The sequence below is a fragment of the Vombatus ursinus genome, unplaced genomic scaffold, assembly GCF_900497805.2.
Source record: "Vombatus ursinus unplaced genomic scaffold, bare-nosed wombat genome assembly UNPS02010394.1, whole genome shotgun sequence".
Classification (NCBI taxonomy): Eukaryota; Metazoa; Chordata; class Mammalia; order Diprotodontia; family Vombatidae; genus Vombatus; species Vombatus ursinus.
In genome coordinates, this window is record NW_020950172.1 from 8,027,149 (window position 1) to 8,043,164 (window position 16,016).

The window sequence follows — 16,016 nt, forward strand, 5'->3', positions numbered from 1 at the left end:
AGAGGCTGGCAGATCTGGCAGAGCCCCCATCTTCCAGTTGATAGGAAGTGATAAAGGGGCACTCCCAACTCAGTGCTCTTTTCCACTGCCCCGCCAGAAGAGGCCTTAATTGTGAGGTTTAGAGAAGTACATCATGGTTCCCTGTGATGCTTCAAAGTTATCCGACCCTCAGCAAAGTGCTCAATCTCCTCACTTGTGAAACTGGATTAATAATCTGCAACACCTGAGTATCACTGGAGGGGTTATGTGGTTGGTTTTTGGAGAAGAAAGTGCTTTATATACCTTTAAGAGCTATAGAAATAGAGGCTATTTCTTTTGTGGTGATCTTTGCTTTTTTGGGCAAGAGTCGTTCGACCTGCCAGGAATGTGAATCACCAGACCCCCATAGCCTGACCTTTGACCTTCCCTTTGGGGCAGCGTCAAGCATCTCACACTCTTGCCTGGATTTGAATTGAATGTAGAGTTTGGGGAAAGTGTGTGAAGTGCGGCCTTGACCCACAGTAGCCTCAGGATCTGGGGGACAGCTGAGGTAGCTTTAGTGACCAGGGCTGGCATGGAGATGTGGCTAGGGCACAGTTGCCAAACTCAGCAGCCAGGGTGAGTCAGACCTTGTTGAACTGAGTTGAAGTGAAGTGAGCTCATATCTGCTGATCCCGAATCCAACATATTATTCTCTTTGGGGTCTGAAGAGACCACATATTCCCCTGGAGGGAGGAGGTGACAGGGATCTGAAAGAAAATTGCCGAATGATCAGAGTTCCTGGGCCACTCTCTGACAAGTAGAAGGTAGCCCCTTGGGACCCAACACCTCAGCCTGTCTCCCTGCTAAGGAAGCTGGGGCAGCTGAGCTGAGGGGGGTTCAGTAAAGCTTCATCATCTGGAGACACCAATCCCCAAGACAGGCTGGCCCCACTCCTACCGAAAGGTGGTTTTGTGGCAGCAGGGAGCAGCTGAGGTCTTCTCATGGTTGATGAGAGCTGTCCGTCTTGGAAGGAGAGCAGAAAGGGGAGTGACCTCCGGGGACCTGAGCTGTGTGGCTGTAAGGGTCTGGGGTTTCTGAGTGGCCTTCTCACCCCGGAAGTTTCTGTGTTTCCTCCTGAGTTGTGGATGCCCTGCGGACAGTCTTGTGTGCCAAGATCACATGACCCGCTGGGACCCAGAAAACACGGAATATGGCTTGGGCCCATGATGACTGTTGATCTGAGTTTATGCTTCTCCCTTACCTCTCCTGCTTCAGTTTCCTTATCTGTGAAATAGAGATAAGACTATTTGTACCGGCTGTTAGACTATAAGGCTATTGTATTGGCTTGTGAATCAGACGACTTGGGTTCAAATCCTGATTCTGACCCTTTCCTACCTGCATGACCTTGGGAAGTCATGTTATCTCCCTCACTTTGTCTTCTCCTCTTTGAAAGGAAGGAGATGGGGCAGCTAGGTGGCACAGTGGATAGAGCATCGGCCCTGGATTCAGGAGGACCCGAGTTCAAATTCGGCCTCAGACACATAACATTTACTAGCTGTGTGACCCTTAGCAAGTCACTTAACCCCATTGCCTAGCCAAAAAAAAAAAAAGAAAGAAAAAAAAAAGAAAGGAAGGAGATGTACTAGATGGTTCTAAGACTGTGATCTCTGACCCTACAGTGTGGGACTGTTGAGCTCAGATCATAATTTGTTATAAAAATGTGAGGGAGTCTTACCGGATAATGGAAGTGTCAAGATATCAGCAGATGTACTGTTTTCCAGAGCTAAGGCCCAGCAAGCAAGCTGTGCCCTGAGCTTGGCATAAGGACAGTCCTTTGCGCTCACCCTCTGGCACAATCACCTAATTATTGTATCTCTTTAACTAGCACCAGGTGCTCTCTGAGCTCAGACAAGCACCAGAAAAGTGCCTGTGTTCTGGTCATGAAGCCCTGCTGTGAATCAAACTTGTCTCATTGTTGCTATTAGCCCTCATTGTCAGGGCTACAGCTCACTGCGTAGCCAGAGGTAGAAGTACTGAGATCTCCCGGCACGGCCTCGGGTCCCCCCACTAGTGGCAGGGCCCTGGCCCATGTGTCTAGACTCCTCCTTGCTTGCAGGCTGTTTCCCTCACTTTGAAATTAAACTTCCGTTTGATTCCTGACTCTCTTGTCTCTGGCCCGCTCTGTTGGGCTCCAGCTGCCCACAGGTTAGAGGCCAGTTCGGTCCAGCTGACAGAAGCAATGTGGCCTAATGGATAGAGAAGCAGCCTTAAAGCCCAGAAGGCCTGGGTTCAAATCCTACAACAAGTCACCTTCACCTCTCAGTACAAATTGCAGAGAAAATACAGACCTCCATTGGTGGACTTCAATCCTAAATCCAGTCCCTAACCTCTGTTACCAGAAAAAGTCTAAACTCACCTATGAGATTGTAACATCTTGTTGAATTGGCCATCTTTTCAGAGTTGGCACCCAAATACTCATTCAATTTAAGGTGAATGCCTCCTGGGAGCCCCCTCTACAAGGCAAAGGGAGATGTGGTCCCAATAATTAATCAGGTTTGGGAGTTCAGGTGTCCCCAAACCTTCTCCACCCCCAGGAAAAGGTCAAGTCCTGAAAGACAGTCTCCTTTGGGTCCTTGTCTCTCTAGAGCCTTTCACATCACTCCCCTTGACGCACTCTGGTCCCTCAAACTGGACCAAGAGCTGTTTCCTGTTCAGCCCTTTCTCCCTGTTGTCCCCATGACTTTGCAAAGTGTTCTCCAGGTCTGGTCTGTGCCATGTTCTCATGTGCTCGTGTTCAACTGAACACATTTCCTAATTTCCACTCTAGGTCTGAGACTCCATTTTGTCTTTATCCCCGACATAGTGTCTGATAAAATGAGCCCTTCATGGATTTGGTTGAAATTCTTTGAGCATGTTTGCTCTGCAATAAGAAGGGGATCAGTCATCTCTGCCTGACCTACTTCACAGGGCCATGAGGAAACCAGAAGAAGGGGCAGCAAGGTGTGTTGGAGCTGCCAGTGGTGATGCAGAATCTAGCTAGAGTATTTCAAGTATTTCAAGGGTGGTCTCGTGCAAGACACATTGGCTTTGCTCTGTTTGGACCAAGAGGCTGGAACCAGGAGGGATGGATGGAGGCTCCAGAGAGGCAGACTGAGGCTGGATGCCAGGAAACAATAACAGAGGTGTCCCAAAGGAGAACAGGCTGCCTTGGACCACAGTGAGCTCCCTATATCTGAGGGTCATCACATAAAGTCTGGATTAGTCTATGGCTGGCATGTTGTATGTGTAGGGGAGTTGGAGGGGTGGTTCTTGTTTGGGTATAGGTTGGATCCCAACTCTGAGAATCTAGAATATGACTCAGAAAGATTTCATCAGAATCCTTCCTCTTTCCCTTCCTGGCTTCATGACCCTGGGCAAGTTACTTCAACTCTTTGAACCTCCATTTCCTCATCTGTAAAATGGGATTGTAACACAACAGGATTGTTGTGAGATCATGTATGCCAACCTTACAGTAGTAGAGAAATGTGTTATGGAATAATGGATGAAGTGTGTGCAAAGCACCTTACTGGCGATAAAGACAGAAGAGCAAGCTGGCTCCTGCTTTCCAGGGGCTTCCATTCTAATGGGGGAGACAATACACAGGGAAAGTTTCAGCTGCAAGTCTGATGGATTTGTCCCTGGTCCTTAGGGTGGTCAGGCCTTTCTCATCTTTAATGCCATTTCCACTGATGAAATCATATCCACTTCTGATGTTGAACCATTGGACAGGGCTGACGACTTTAGTGGCTGAATGTCCTTGTCTGGGTCTTCACTGCTTGTAGTCGCAGCCCTTGCAAGAACAGGCCCCGGGCTGTGTCTCCCCAGGAGTGGCTTCCTAGGATGGAAGTGGAGGGCCCTGGGCTGGAAACATGGCCCCTTCCCAAGGCTCTTGGGTTCAGGGTCCTGAGCTATTCTCATCAGGGTCTGAGGGAAAATGGTGGTCAAGGTGGTGGTGGTGATTTGATCTGCCCAGCACACGTCACCTCCTTTCTGTCCTGTGGAGTGCCTGGCTGCTTCGTTAACCTGGTTTGCCACCCTGTGGCTGGCAGTTGGTTGGCATGGCTGGCCCCTTCACAGGAGCCTCATGAAGGCTTTGAGTCTTGGGCTGGAAGCAGAAATGGTGGCTGGAGGTGGAGGGGGCGGTGCTGCCACTCCCAGGGCTCCTGGGTGCATCAGCTCCCTGTGGATGGCAGTTGGTCAGCAATTCCATTAGAAAATGGAAATACCAGAGGTGACGATCTTTGGGATAAATACACCTGCATCATTTTGAGAACAAGGCTGAAGAGTAGATGCTTGTTGGTTAATTGACAGCCCTATTTTGAAGCCCTTGTCTCCTTTTTCCTCCTTTCCTCTTGGATGGGGTCTTAGATGGTGACCTGTGTTCTCAGCTTGACTCTGTCTCCCTTCTTGTGAGATGAGGGAATCTGCCCACGGGATACTTGGTGTGATATATGCCAAGTAATATAGCCTGGAGCTATGTGGTATCGCAACCTATGACTAGAGAAGGTAAGGTGAGGCTCTGCTTTAACCCCACAACCCATAGTTAGAGGAGACAGAGTAGGTCCCTGCCTGAGGAGTCATGATCCTTTAACCCAAATACACAAAATTTAGCCCCAGTAAGCCTTTCCAGTGCCCTTGTCCAGCCTGTTGGCATCACAGCCCACTCACTCCAGGGAAGGCTTTCTGCCACCACCCTTGATCAGCCCTGTACCTGATTCCACAGGTAAGCGGGGCCAGTGGGAACACAGGATCCCAGAATCCCCCAGCTAGCAGGGACCCCAGAGTCAGAGTTCCTTTTTAAGCCTCCTGACAAGTTGTCATCCAGTCTTTGCATAAAGATTTTCAGGGAAACTTTACCTCCTCATAACTTCCTCTCCACTGTTCCCAGTTCTGCCCTCTGGGGCTAAGTGGAAGAACACCAAGCCGTCTTCCATCCCACAGTCCCTCAAATGACGTGATGACAGCTCCCAGGTTTCCCCACGTCTAATCTCCTCCAGGCTCAGCATACTCATCTCTTTCCACTCCTAACTTATGCAGGATCAGTCAGATATGAGAGAAACCAGGACCAAAGTGCTTCATGAAAAACTGGAAAGGAGAGGGCATCTAATGAGAAGACTGTCTAACCAGGGGATCATTGGTAAGGGCTGAGTGAGTAGTTTCAAGTGAGGGATGTGATCCCACACCAGTCAGCAAAGACTAAGAAATGATAGAGAGGAGAGTTAGAGAAACTGAGGAATATCCACTACTTTTCTGGAGTTTGGCTGTGAAAGGGAAGACAGATGTAGGAATACGGTTTGGGGGTGTGGGGTTAGTGAAAGTGTTTTCTATGGCAGCCTTTAGAGAGCAGGGAGGATGGTCGGCCTTCCCATGCCTGGCATCCAGCTGGAACGCAGGGACAGGGGCTGGACCTTCTGCCTAGAACACTGATAGGTGAAGTAACTTCTAAGATGTGAGCCAAGTTCTATCTGGTTTCAAGGCTGGATCTTCACGGACTACCACCCCAGGACCTGCTGTGTTTTCCCATCCCTTGTGGCAAATTCGATTCAAGGTTCTCTTGCTGTCCAGTTGTGTCCAACTCTCTATGACCTCATTTGGGATTTTCTTGGCAAAGCCACTAGAGTGGTTTGTCATTTTCTTCTCCAGCTCATTTTACAGATGAGGAAATTGAGGCAAACAGGGTAAAGTGACTCGCCCAGGATCACACAGGTAGAAAGTGTCTGAGGCAGGATTTGAACTCAGGAGACCCACCACTCTCTCTTCAGCAGCTCCACCAAGCTCCCATTTCAATTGTTTGGGGTCGGATGAAAATTGAGACAAAAGGATAATGACCTCAGGATTCACCTTCACAAAAAATCAGTCTGGGTGGTAGAGCTCCTCCAAACTTCTCAAAAATGATTAGCTTACAAATACAAAGTGGAAAAAATTGTAGGAAACATTTGCTATTTATGCTCATTTTTAGGCATCAAAACCTAAACAGTGTACCTAATGAGGTGTGGACTGGGGGCTTTCATTGTCCATTCTGTAAAAGCCTGAGGCAATTTGGGTTTAAAGGCGTGGTTTAGTTGGCTCCATTTAAAACACACCAGGCTAGTACAAGAGAAATCGAAATAACTAGGAAGCCACCAGACTGAAAGTAATTTGTCCCAGCTTTTAGGAGGGAAAAAAAAAAAAACCTCCAGACTCCATAATATCTTTTAACATTGAGTGACCAAAAATTATATTCCGACAGACAGAGCACCCACATGTAACAGAATGGAGCCCCATGTGTAGAGAGGAGCCTGCCAGGAGCAAGACCTATCTCTGGGTTGGTCCAAGGGAGGTGGGGGTAGACTGCCTAGCCTCTTCTCCCCCCACCCTTCTCCAAAGGAGACTTTCGTTCCTGCCTGAAGGGGAAGTGGGAGGGTGGAGCCCGAGCCACTCTGATCTCCTCCGAGAGAGAGGGGATACCAGGCTAGAAATATATCTATCTGCTCCCTTAAATGGGTAGGTAACAAGCTAACTTCTGATTGTTTTGTCATTTTGGGATGGAGGGGGACCCCTAGTTCTATATCAAAGACTTGACCCCTTTCCCACCTGATATCAGATCTATAATGAACACACAGTGAATAGCAAAGAAAACCCACTTGTCCAAATCTTAGCAAAATAGAGGTCAGAGAAGGTCTCTGTAGGACAGCCAAGATGGCGGAGTAAAGATAGGGACTCATTTGAGCTCTCCCCCAAACCCCTCCAAATACCTGTAAAAATGACTCTAAACAAATTCTAGAGAATCAGAACCCACAAAAAGACAGAGTGAAACAAATTTCCAGCCCAAGACAATCTGAAAGGTCAACAGGAGAGGTCTGTTGCACCAGGATGGGAGAGGAGCACAGTCTCGCACAAGGTGCCAGCACAGACAGGATCCCAGCAAACCTGGAGCAGGCCTCAAGGGACTGAATCACAGGCAGCTATGGTGGTTTCCAGACTTCTCAACCTACAAACTCCAAGGACAACTTAGAAGGTCAGTAGGAAAGGTCTGTCGGACCTAGGTGACAGAGGAGCACATTCTAGCCCCAGCCCCAGCACAGCCCCCGGTGTGGTGGCAGCAGCAGTGGTCAGTAAGCGGCAGCAGTGGCGGCTTTCTGAGCTCTCAGCTCACAGATGGTAAGGGGATTGAACAACTGATCAGAAGGAGGTTACAGGGGTCTCCTTGCTGGCACTGAGGCAGGATTCTGGTGCTTTGCCCATACTTGGATCTGGGTCCTGGAAGTCCTGGGGTGAGGAGGAGCACTGGCATAGCAGAGCTTGTGGCAACAGTGGAGAAGGAACCCTCCTCACAGTCCTAGGGCAGAAAAGAGTGCCTGTGGTCACTCACAGACCAGGGTACAGGCCAGGAGAGGAGTAACACCTCTTTTTAGAACATATCACCTTGGAAGAACTGAAAACTTACAGGCCCCTAGAAGTATCTCTGAAAACAGCTGCACAAAACCCCTGAAGCTTGGGACAGTGCATCCTTCACACTGGAAGCAGAACCTTACCTTAACAAAGAGTTAAAAAGTTAAATAATTGACTGGGAAAATGAACAAATAGCCAGAAAAAACTCAGATTATAGGAATTTACTTTGGTAACAAGGAAGATCAAAACATATACTCAGAAGAAGACAACAAAGTCAAAACTCCTACATCCAGAACCTCCAAGAAAAATATGAATTTGTCCCAGGCCACCAAAGAGCTCAAAAAGGATTTTGAAAACCAAGTAAGAGAAGTAGAGGAAAAATTGGGAAGAAAAATGAGAGTTATGCAAGAAAATCATGAAAAACGACTCAACGGTTTGCTAAAGGAAACCCAAAAAATATTGAAGAAAATAACACCTTAAAAAATAGATTAGACCAGATGGCAAAAGAGGTCAAAAAAGTCAATGAGGAGGAGACTGCCTTAAAAAGTAGAATCATCTAAATGGAAGAGAAGGTCCAAAAGCTCACTGAAGAAAATAATTCCTTAAAAATTAGAATGGAGCAAATGGAAGCTAATGACTCTATGAGAAATCAAGAAATTATAAAACAAAACCAAAAGAATGAAAAAATAGAAGACAATGTGAAATATCTCATTGGAAAAAACAACTGACCTGGAAAATAGATTCAGGAGAGATAATTTAAAAATTATTGGGCTATCTGAAAACTATGATCAAAAAAAGAGCCTAGACATCATCTTTCAAGAGATTATCAAAGAAAACTGCCCTGATATTCCAGAACCAGAGGGTAAAATAGAAAGTGAAAGAATCCACCAATCACCTCCTGAAAGAGATCCCAAAAGGAAAACCCCCAGGAATATTACAGCCTAATTCCAGAGTTCTCAGGTCAAGGAGAAAATATTGCAAGAAGCTAGAAAGAAACAATTCAAGTATTGTGGAAATACAATCAGAATAACACAAGATTTGACAGCTTCTACATTAAGGGATAGGAGGGATTGGAAAATGATATTGCAGACATCACAAGAGCTAGGACTAAAACCAAGAATCCCCTATCCAGTAAAACTGAGTATAATCAATAAGGGGGGGGGGGCGGGATTGACATTCAATGATGTAGGGGAATTTAATGCATTCTTGAGAAAAAGTGAGAGCTAAATAGAAAAATTGACTTTCAAATTCAAGACTCAAAGAAGCATGAAAAGGTAAACAGGAAAAAGAAATCATAAGGAACTTATTAAAGTTGAACTGTTTGCATTCCTACATGGAAAGATGATATTTGTAACTCATGAGACCTCTCTCAGTATTAGGGTAGTTGGAGGGAATATACAGATGTGTGTGTGTGTGTGTGTGTGTGTGTGTGTGTGTGTGTTCAGAGGGCACAGGGTGAGTTGAATATGAAGGAATGATATCTAAAAAATAAAATTAAAGGATGAGAAAGGAATATACTAGGAGAGGAGAAGGAAGAGGTAGAATGGGGTAAATTATCTCACATAAAAAAGGTGAGAAAAAGCTTTTACCGTAGAGGGGGAGAAGGGGGAAGTGAGAGGGAATGAGTGAACCTTACTCTCATCAGATTTGGCTTAAGGAGGGAATAACATACACACTCAATTGGGAATGGAAATCTGTCTTACCCTACAAGAAAATAGGGGGCAAGGGGATAAGAGAGTGAGGGGATGATAGAAGGGAGGGCAGATTGGGGGAGGGGATAATCATAAACACTTTTGAGGAGGGACAGGGTCAAAGGAGAGAAAAGAATAAAGGGGGGGATAGGATGAAGGGAAATATAGTTAGTTTTTCACAGCATGACTACTATGGAAGTGTTTTGCATGACTACACATGTATAACCTATATTGAATTGTTTGCCTTCTCAGTGAGGAGGGAGGAAGGGAGAGAATTTGCAGCTCAGAGTTTTAAAAATGAATGTTAAAAATTGTTTTCACAGGCAGCTGGGAAATAAGATACACAGGCAATGGGGTATAGAAATCTATCTTACCCTTCAGGAGAATATAAGGGGAAGGGGATAAGACTAATCTCTCTACCTGCCAAAAGATTGCCCCCTCTGTCATCCCCACTGTCACTGACTTTCTATCTTTCTCTCTACTGGTTCATTTCCTACTGCCTAGTCACACTTCTATGTCTCCCCTATCCTGAAAAAACCTTCACTTGACCCTTCCATCCCAATAACCCTCATCCTATATCTCTTCTGCCCTTTGTAGGTGACTCCTAGAAGGCCTATAAGAGGTGCCTCCACTTTCTCTTCTCTCACTCTCTTCTTAACCCCTTATGACCTGGCTGTGGACCTCATCATTCCACCAAAATGGCTCTTTTCAAAGGTACTGGTGATCTCTCCGTTGCCAAATCCAATGACCTTTTCTCAGTCCTCATTCTCCTTGACCTCTCTGCAGCCTTTGACACTGTTGGTCCCTCTCTCCTCCCTGACAGTCTCTTCTCTCTAGGTTTTTGGGACGCCTTCTCTCCTGGTTTCCTCCTACCTATCTGACCACTCCTCTGTCTGCTTTGCTGGACCCACTTCCAGACTACTCCCTCTAGTGTAGGTGTCTCTCAGGGTTTTGTTCTGGGTCCTCTTCTCCTTCCTGTTCAGTTGATGATCTCGTCAGCTCCATGGATTTAATTACCATCTCTGCTGCTGATGTTCAGATCTGCCTCTCCTGCCCCAGACTATCTGCTGACCTCCAATCTCACATCTCCAACTGCCTTTCAAACATCTCAAACTGGTTGTCTTGTAGACATCTTAAGCTCAACATGTCCAAAACAGAACTAATGATTGTTCTCCCTAATACCCCTGCCCCTCCCCCTTTCCCATTGCTGTGGAGGGCAACACCATCCTTCCACCCCTCAAGACTCCCACCCTTGGAGTCATCCTGCACTCCTTACCATCTGTCACCTCCTACGTCCAGGCTGTTTCCAAAGCCTGTCAATTTAACTCTGCAGCATCTCTCAAATATGCCCCCTTTTCTCCTCTGACACTGCCCTACCCTAGTGAAGATCCTTATCACCTCATACCAGGGCTATGGCAATAGCTGCTGGGGAGTCTCCCTGCCTCCTCTCTTCCCCCCTCCAATCCCCCCTCCATTCAGCCACCAAAGTGATTTTCCTGAAACACAGCTTCAATCATGTTAACTCCCCTCTCTCCTCCACAATCAATAAACTCCAGTGGCTCCCTATTGCCTTCAGGATCAAATACAAAACACTGTTTGGCATTCAAAGCCCTTCATGACCTAGCCCCCTCCTACCTTTCCAGGCTTCTTACGCCTTACACTGCAATGGTACTCTTTGATCCAGGGACACTGTCCTGCTGACTGTTCCCAGAACAAGACACTCCATCTCTCTACCCTGGGCATTCTCTCTGGCTCTGCGCCCCTTGCCTGGAATTCTCTCTCTCCTCCTCTCTGCCTCCTGACCTCCCTGGCTTCCTTGAAGTCCCAACTAAAATCCCACCTTCGACAGAAAACCTTCCCCAACCTCTCTTCATCCTAGTGCCTTCCTTCTGTTATTTCCTATTTATCCTGTATGTAACTTGCCTTGCATATATTTGTTTGCTTCTTATCTCCCCTATTAGATTGTAAGCTCCTTGAGGCAGGGACTCTTTTACATCTTTTTTTTTTTCTGTAACTCTAGAGCTTAGCATAGTGCTTGGCTAATAGTAGGCACTTAATAAATAGGGCAGCTAGATGGTGCAGTGGATAGAGTGCTGGGCCTGGCATCAGGAAGACTCTTTGTATGGAGAAGGAGAGAGTTCCCTACTTTGGGACAGAGGTTACATTAATATTTTCTCCACCACCGAAGCCTAGAAATCAACAAAACAATCAATTTGAATATGTAGTGTTGGCCGATTCCTGAGGTGTGAATGTTCACATCTAAAATTTCACAACCAGCTCAGAGTCAGCTCCAGCCCACACCCTGGCTATATGTGTTGCTTCACCAGCTGGTCTCAGGTGTCCGGGGGGCACTGTTGTTTTTAATTGCTCTCTTTATAGCTAAACGACAAAAGATTTCTCAGGGACCCCAATTCTTCCCACCAGGACAGGCAAGGCCAATTTGGCTCTTCTCTACCAAAGGACCTGCTTTGTAAAGGACTTTGGTTGTTGTGAAGTAGTAAATTCCAATGTGGAGGAATCCCCAACCCAGAGATCAAGGTAATGGGTAGGTCTCAAAGTCTGTAGTCTCTTCACATCTGTGAGCCTCAGGTTTCCCCTCTCTAAATGAGGAGTCCTATTTGTACTACCTATCTCAGAGGCGGGGCTACTGTAAGGAGACGACTTTCTAAACTCACAGAAATAGAAGGGTTTAATGTCATTTACACAGTTGATAATGAATTCATTGTCACTGCCAAGCCATAGTATGGGAGAGAGGAGACAGGGGAGGGAAATGTGGTCCGGCAACTTCCTTGAACATGCAGGGGGCTCACTATGAGTACTTCCTTCCCCGACGCTTGATTTTAGCCCTCTGACCCTTAGTATTGTTACATTAAAAATAACATGGGTGACTTCATTTTACCTTTGTCCACCATTTTGTGAAATCAAGTTTCAACTTCTTGCAAGTCATCTGATCATGGGAAGGTCACAACACTCCCTGCCTCCACCTCAAGTCTCCCAGTTCCCTCCACCAAAAAGAAACCAGATGTCTCAATCCCTACATCCTGTTGTTCCTGTTTTTTGCTCCCTCCAAAGTGCATATTAACTGTGTAGAAACCAGTGGTCAACATCCTTGACCACTGAGAGCCCTGGACCCAATTTGTTTCTGACGCCCCATGCATTGCTAAATAAGTTGTTGTCTGCATGCAACCACTCGGTTTCTTTATTCCACTGGCACAGTATGGAATCGATCAATCAACGTTTGTTAAACACCCATGTGCTATGAACTATGTTGAGTCCTGGAAGGGGCATTTGAAACCACCGAGTCCAAATTCTCCATTTTATAGATACTGACACTGAGGCCTTGAAATGGGAAGGGATTTGCCTCTTGATGGAGTTGATGAAGTAACATTTGCTTGAGCTCTGCCAATCTTGTCAGAGGCACTAACCAGGTCATAGATTGAACTTGTGGCAGGCTTGGTTAGAAGCCAGGCCTCCTGACTCCCAGTCCTGAGAAGTGGCTGGGTGTCCTTGACCAAGGGCATTGGCTTGCAGGTAAGTGGGGAGTAACTTCCAGGCATTAGGGGTGATCTGCCAGTATGAAGAGAGGCAGGAAAGTTTGGTTAGAAAAGAAGGCAGATGGCAGCCCCCTGGTGGGGGTCCGGGTTTGGATTCAATTCCACAGCCCAGTATTGGTAACATGCTCAGACACCTGACCGCTGTAAGATGAGGATGGTCACTTTACCTGCCTCCCGGTTGGGTTTGTTGTGACATCAGCAAAGACAACATGCTTCACAAATGTTGGTGGGTAATACGGGGAAGCTGCTGTTATTATTAACTTCATTTACACATGGGGTGACTGCGGGGGAGGGGGAGGACCTCCCCCTCAGTCACACAACTAATGAGGGGCCGGGCTCTCTCCCCACTCCAAAGATCTTTGTAGGTCCCTGTTTGTTTCCCCCCACAGTGTTTGAATCTCTCCCACTCACTTACAAGAAGTGTATTGAGATCCTAAGTCTGCCTTGTAAATCTGGTAAACTCCCTGAGGGCAAGGAGGGGGTTAGCTTTTGTACTTACCCCAGCACGGGGCACAGAGGACTACCTCTCTGCGTGGTGGCTTCACTGGAGGGGGTGGCCGCCTTCTGTTTCCTGGTCCTCCCATAGCGCCGGGCTCCCAGCTGGAACTTTAACCCGACCCCTAAATATTCACAACAAACACCTTCCCCGGCCTACCAAGAGTCAGCTCCGGGAACCAAGGCTCGAACCTCTTCCGAAGCCTGGAGCGAAGTAGGGCCTCAGCTTCCTGCAGTTTCCTCCTCCTTCTTCCACCATAAAAATTGCTTTCTTTTTCCTGTTGGGAGAGTGGGGTGCGTGGGCCAAGAGCTCTCTCTCTTCTGGAGGCAAACTCAAAGAAGGGTGGGCGGGTTGCAGATGGCTAGAGGAGAGGAGAACACGCATTTCTTAATGTGCGTGCCCAGCACTGTGCTAAGCACTTTACGATTATTATTATTATCTCCTCTGGTTCTCACAACAGCCTTGGCAGGGAACGAAAGGCTGTTATTACCCCCATTTTACAGTTGGGGAAACTGAGGCAGATAGCGGTGAAGTGATTTGCCCAGGGTCACACAGCTAAGAAGTATCTGAAGCTGAATTTGAACTCGGGTTTCCTTGAGTCCTGGCCCAGCGCTCTACCCACTTCTCTCGGGACCGGGACCGGCGCCCCCCTCTCCTCCTCTCCGAGCTCGGCGTCCAGGAGAACCGTGGCCATGGGAAGCCGCTTGTGTGCCTTGACACTTCTTGGGGAGCCAGGGCACAGGGGCTGGCGGGGCCCGTGTCTCCTGGGCCTCTCTCTTGTGATCCCGCTTGGACTTCTTCCTGGGGGGCTGTGGCAGTCCGGGAGGGAGACCGCTGCCAATGGAGCTCCCGCCCCTAGGGCAGCAGCTTGCGCCCGAGACCCAGGCCGGTCCAGCGGGGGTCGGAGGACGTTGCGGGAGGCGCGGTGGGGACGGGTCCCCCAGGTGCACCTGTAGGGCCCCCTCCCCGTCAGACTCCTAGCACAGAGACGGGAAATGGTCGTCCTCAGGGCCCCGAGCTGGCGGAGGGGGCACCGGCAGCAGCACTAGCTGAAGGCGGGGCAGGCCAGGGTGCTCGGCCCCCAGCTCCCCGGATTAGAGCCACGGGGCAAAGCGCAGCTCCTCTGGCTGCAGTCTCCTCCTTCCTCGATTCCAGAGTCCAGAGGTGGGGCAGCTGGAGGGAAGGGAGCCCAGTAGTAACCACCTCCAGGGACAGCTTGCCCTCCCCAGAAGCCTCTGCCTCAGCCGCCACCACGAAGAAGCGTCGGCGTGGGGGCCCACTCTCCATCTGGGTTGAGTCGACTTGGGGTGGGGAGTCAGGCCCTGTTGGAAGTGGGGGCTCTCCCCACCGGGGAAATCCTGGCCCAGACTGTTATCATCACTAACACCTACCAGAGTCTCAGAGAGTTTCCTGATACTGTGCCGACGGCCTTCCTCCTCCTCCTCCTCCTCCTCTTCCTCTTTGCTAGGGGATGGAATACCCCCAGAGGAGCTAAGGTTGGGGCTCATGGGCTCAACGGGGTGTAGGCAGTGGGCAATAGGACTCATCCACACACACATATATGTACATATGTATATATGTGTGTATGTGTACATATGTATATGTATGTACGTATTTACATGTGTACATATATGTGGTGGTGAAAGGGGTCATAGAGGGTAAGGTATGGAAGGTAGGATCCTAAGAGGCCCGTATCAGGATCAAATATTAAATACTCTGTTTGGTTTTTAACCCCTCCATAATCTGACTCCTTCCTACCTTTCTAGACTCTTTACACCCTACTCCCCTCCACGTATTTTGCAATCCCTTGACCCAGGCCTCCCTGGCTGTTCTCACGAGATACTTCACCTCCCAACGGCAGGCATTTTCCCTGACTGTGTCCCATGCCTGGAATACTCTTTGTCCTTGTTTCTGCTTCCTGCCATCCCTGGCTTCCTTCAAGACCCAACTAAAGCCTTACCTTCTGCTAGCTGTTTAGTTAATTAATTGACCATCTAGGTACTCCAGGTGCTAGGTGGAGTCTTAGGATCATCAGGTGAAGAAATCCTGCCCAGAGGATGTTTGAAATGTCAGGTGTGGCTAATAATAAGGGGTGGCTCAAAAAGAATGGGCAGGATGAGTCCTTGCATCTTTGACCAAAGCTCAGAAAGGGAAAGGTCAGGGTGTCAGAGGGACCTTGGTGAAACAATGCAGCATAGGAGAAAGACCACTGGACTTGGAGACAGAGTAGCTTTGACCTTGGCTTGCTGTGTGACCATCAGCAAGTGACTTCACTTCCCTAAGACTCAGTTTCTATCTCTGTCTCTGTCTCTGTGTCTCTGTCCCTCTCCCTCTCTCTCTCTCCCCCTTTCTGTAATGTAGATGTAGTGTAATATATCTAATGTTAATATATATTATATAATAATATATATAATATATATAGAGAGAGCTGAGTCAAATTAGTTCCATTTTACTGATGTGTATATACACATATATGTGTTCTTGTGTAATAAATACTTATCTTCCCCTTGGAATGTAAGTTCTTTGAGAATAGAGATTGTTTCGTTCTTTGTACTTATATTCTCAGTGCCTGGAACAGTGCAAGGCTCATAGTAGGTGCTTAATAAATGTTTGTTGATTGATCGATTGGCTGACCAAATCAACATCCTGGGCCCAGACTGTCTTTCATTACACGTGGAGCTGTTGCAGATATGACATTGACCCATCGCGATTTAAGAACAGGTTCTAACTGAATGCCGCCCTGATCAGTCCTCATAATCTCCACACCGTATAGAATGAGGTACTTTCCCAAGACAGAGGGCTCTACTGGGAGGAATAGAACTGTGTGGGGCTTGCTTAGGGTCCTTCTCCTCCCCATTGTTCTGTCTGCTACTGGTGTGGTCCAAGGTGCTTTCCCTGAGTCTA

The 16,016-nt window shown here is 47.8% G+C and overlaps 1 protein-coding gene across 2 annotated transcripts in view; it reads right to left on the minus strand.

The window, feature by feature from the left end:
• The window catches only part of PNPLA3 (patatin like phospholipase domain containing 3), a 41,725-nt gene extending 28,173 nt beyond the window's left edge, over positions 1-13,552 (minus strand). Inside the window, exon 1 of one of the 2 annotated variants that reach the window (XM_027854314.1) lies at positions 13,272-13,552. Coding sequence is in view for 1 of the 2 variants with exons in the window: in XM_027854313.1 (XP_027710114.1) it covers positions 13,116-13,200 (85 nt within the window). In the remaining variant the exon portion in view is untranslated. Of the gene's footprint in view, positions 1-13,115 lie in introns of both variants that reach the window. The other variant, XM_027854313.1, reaches the window with a different exon arrangement.
• Positions 13,553-16,016: the final 2,464 nt, after the last annotated feature.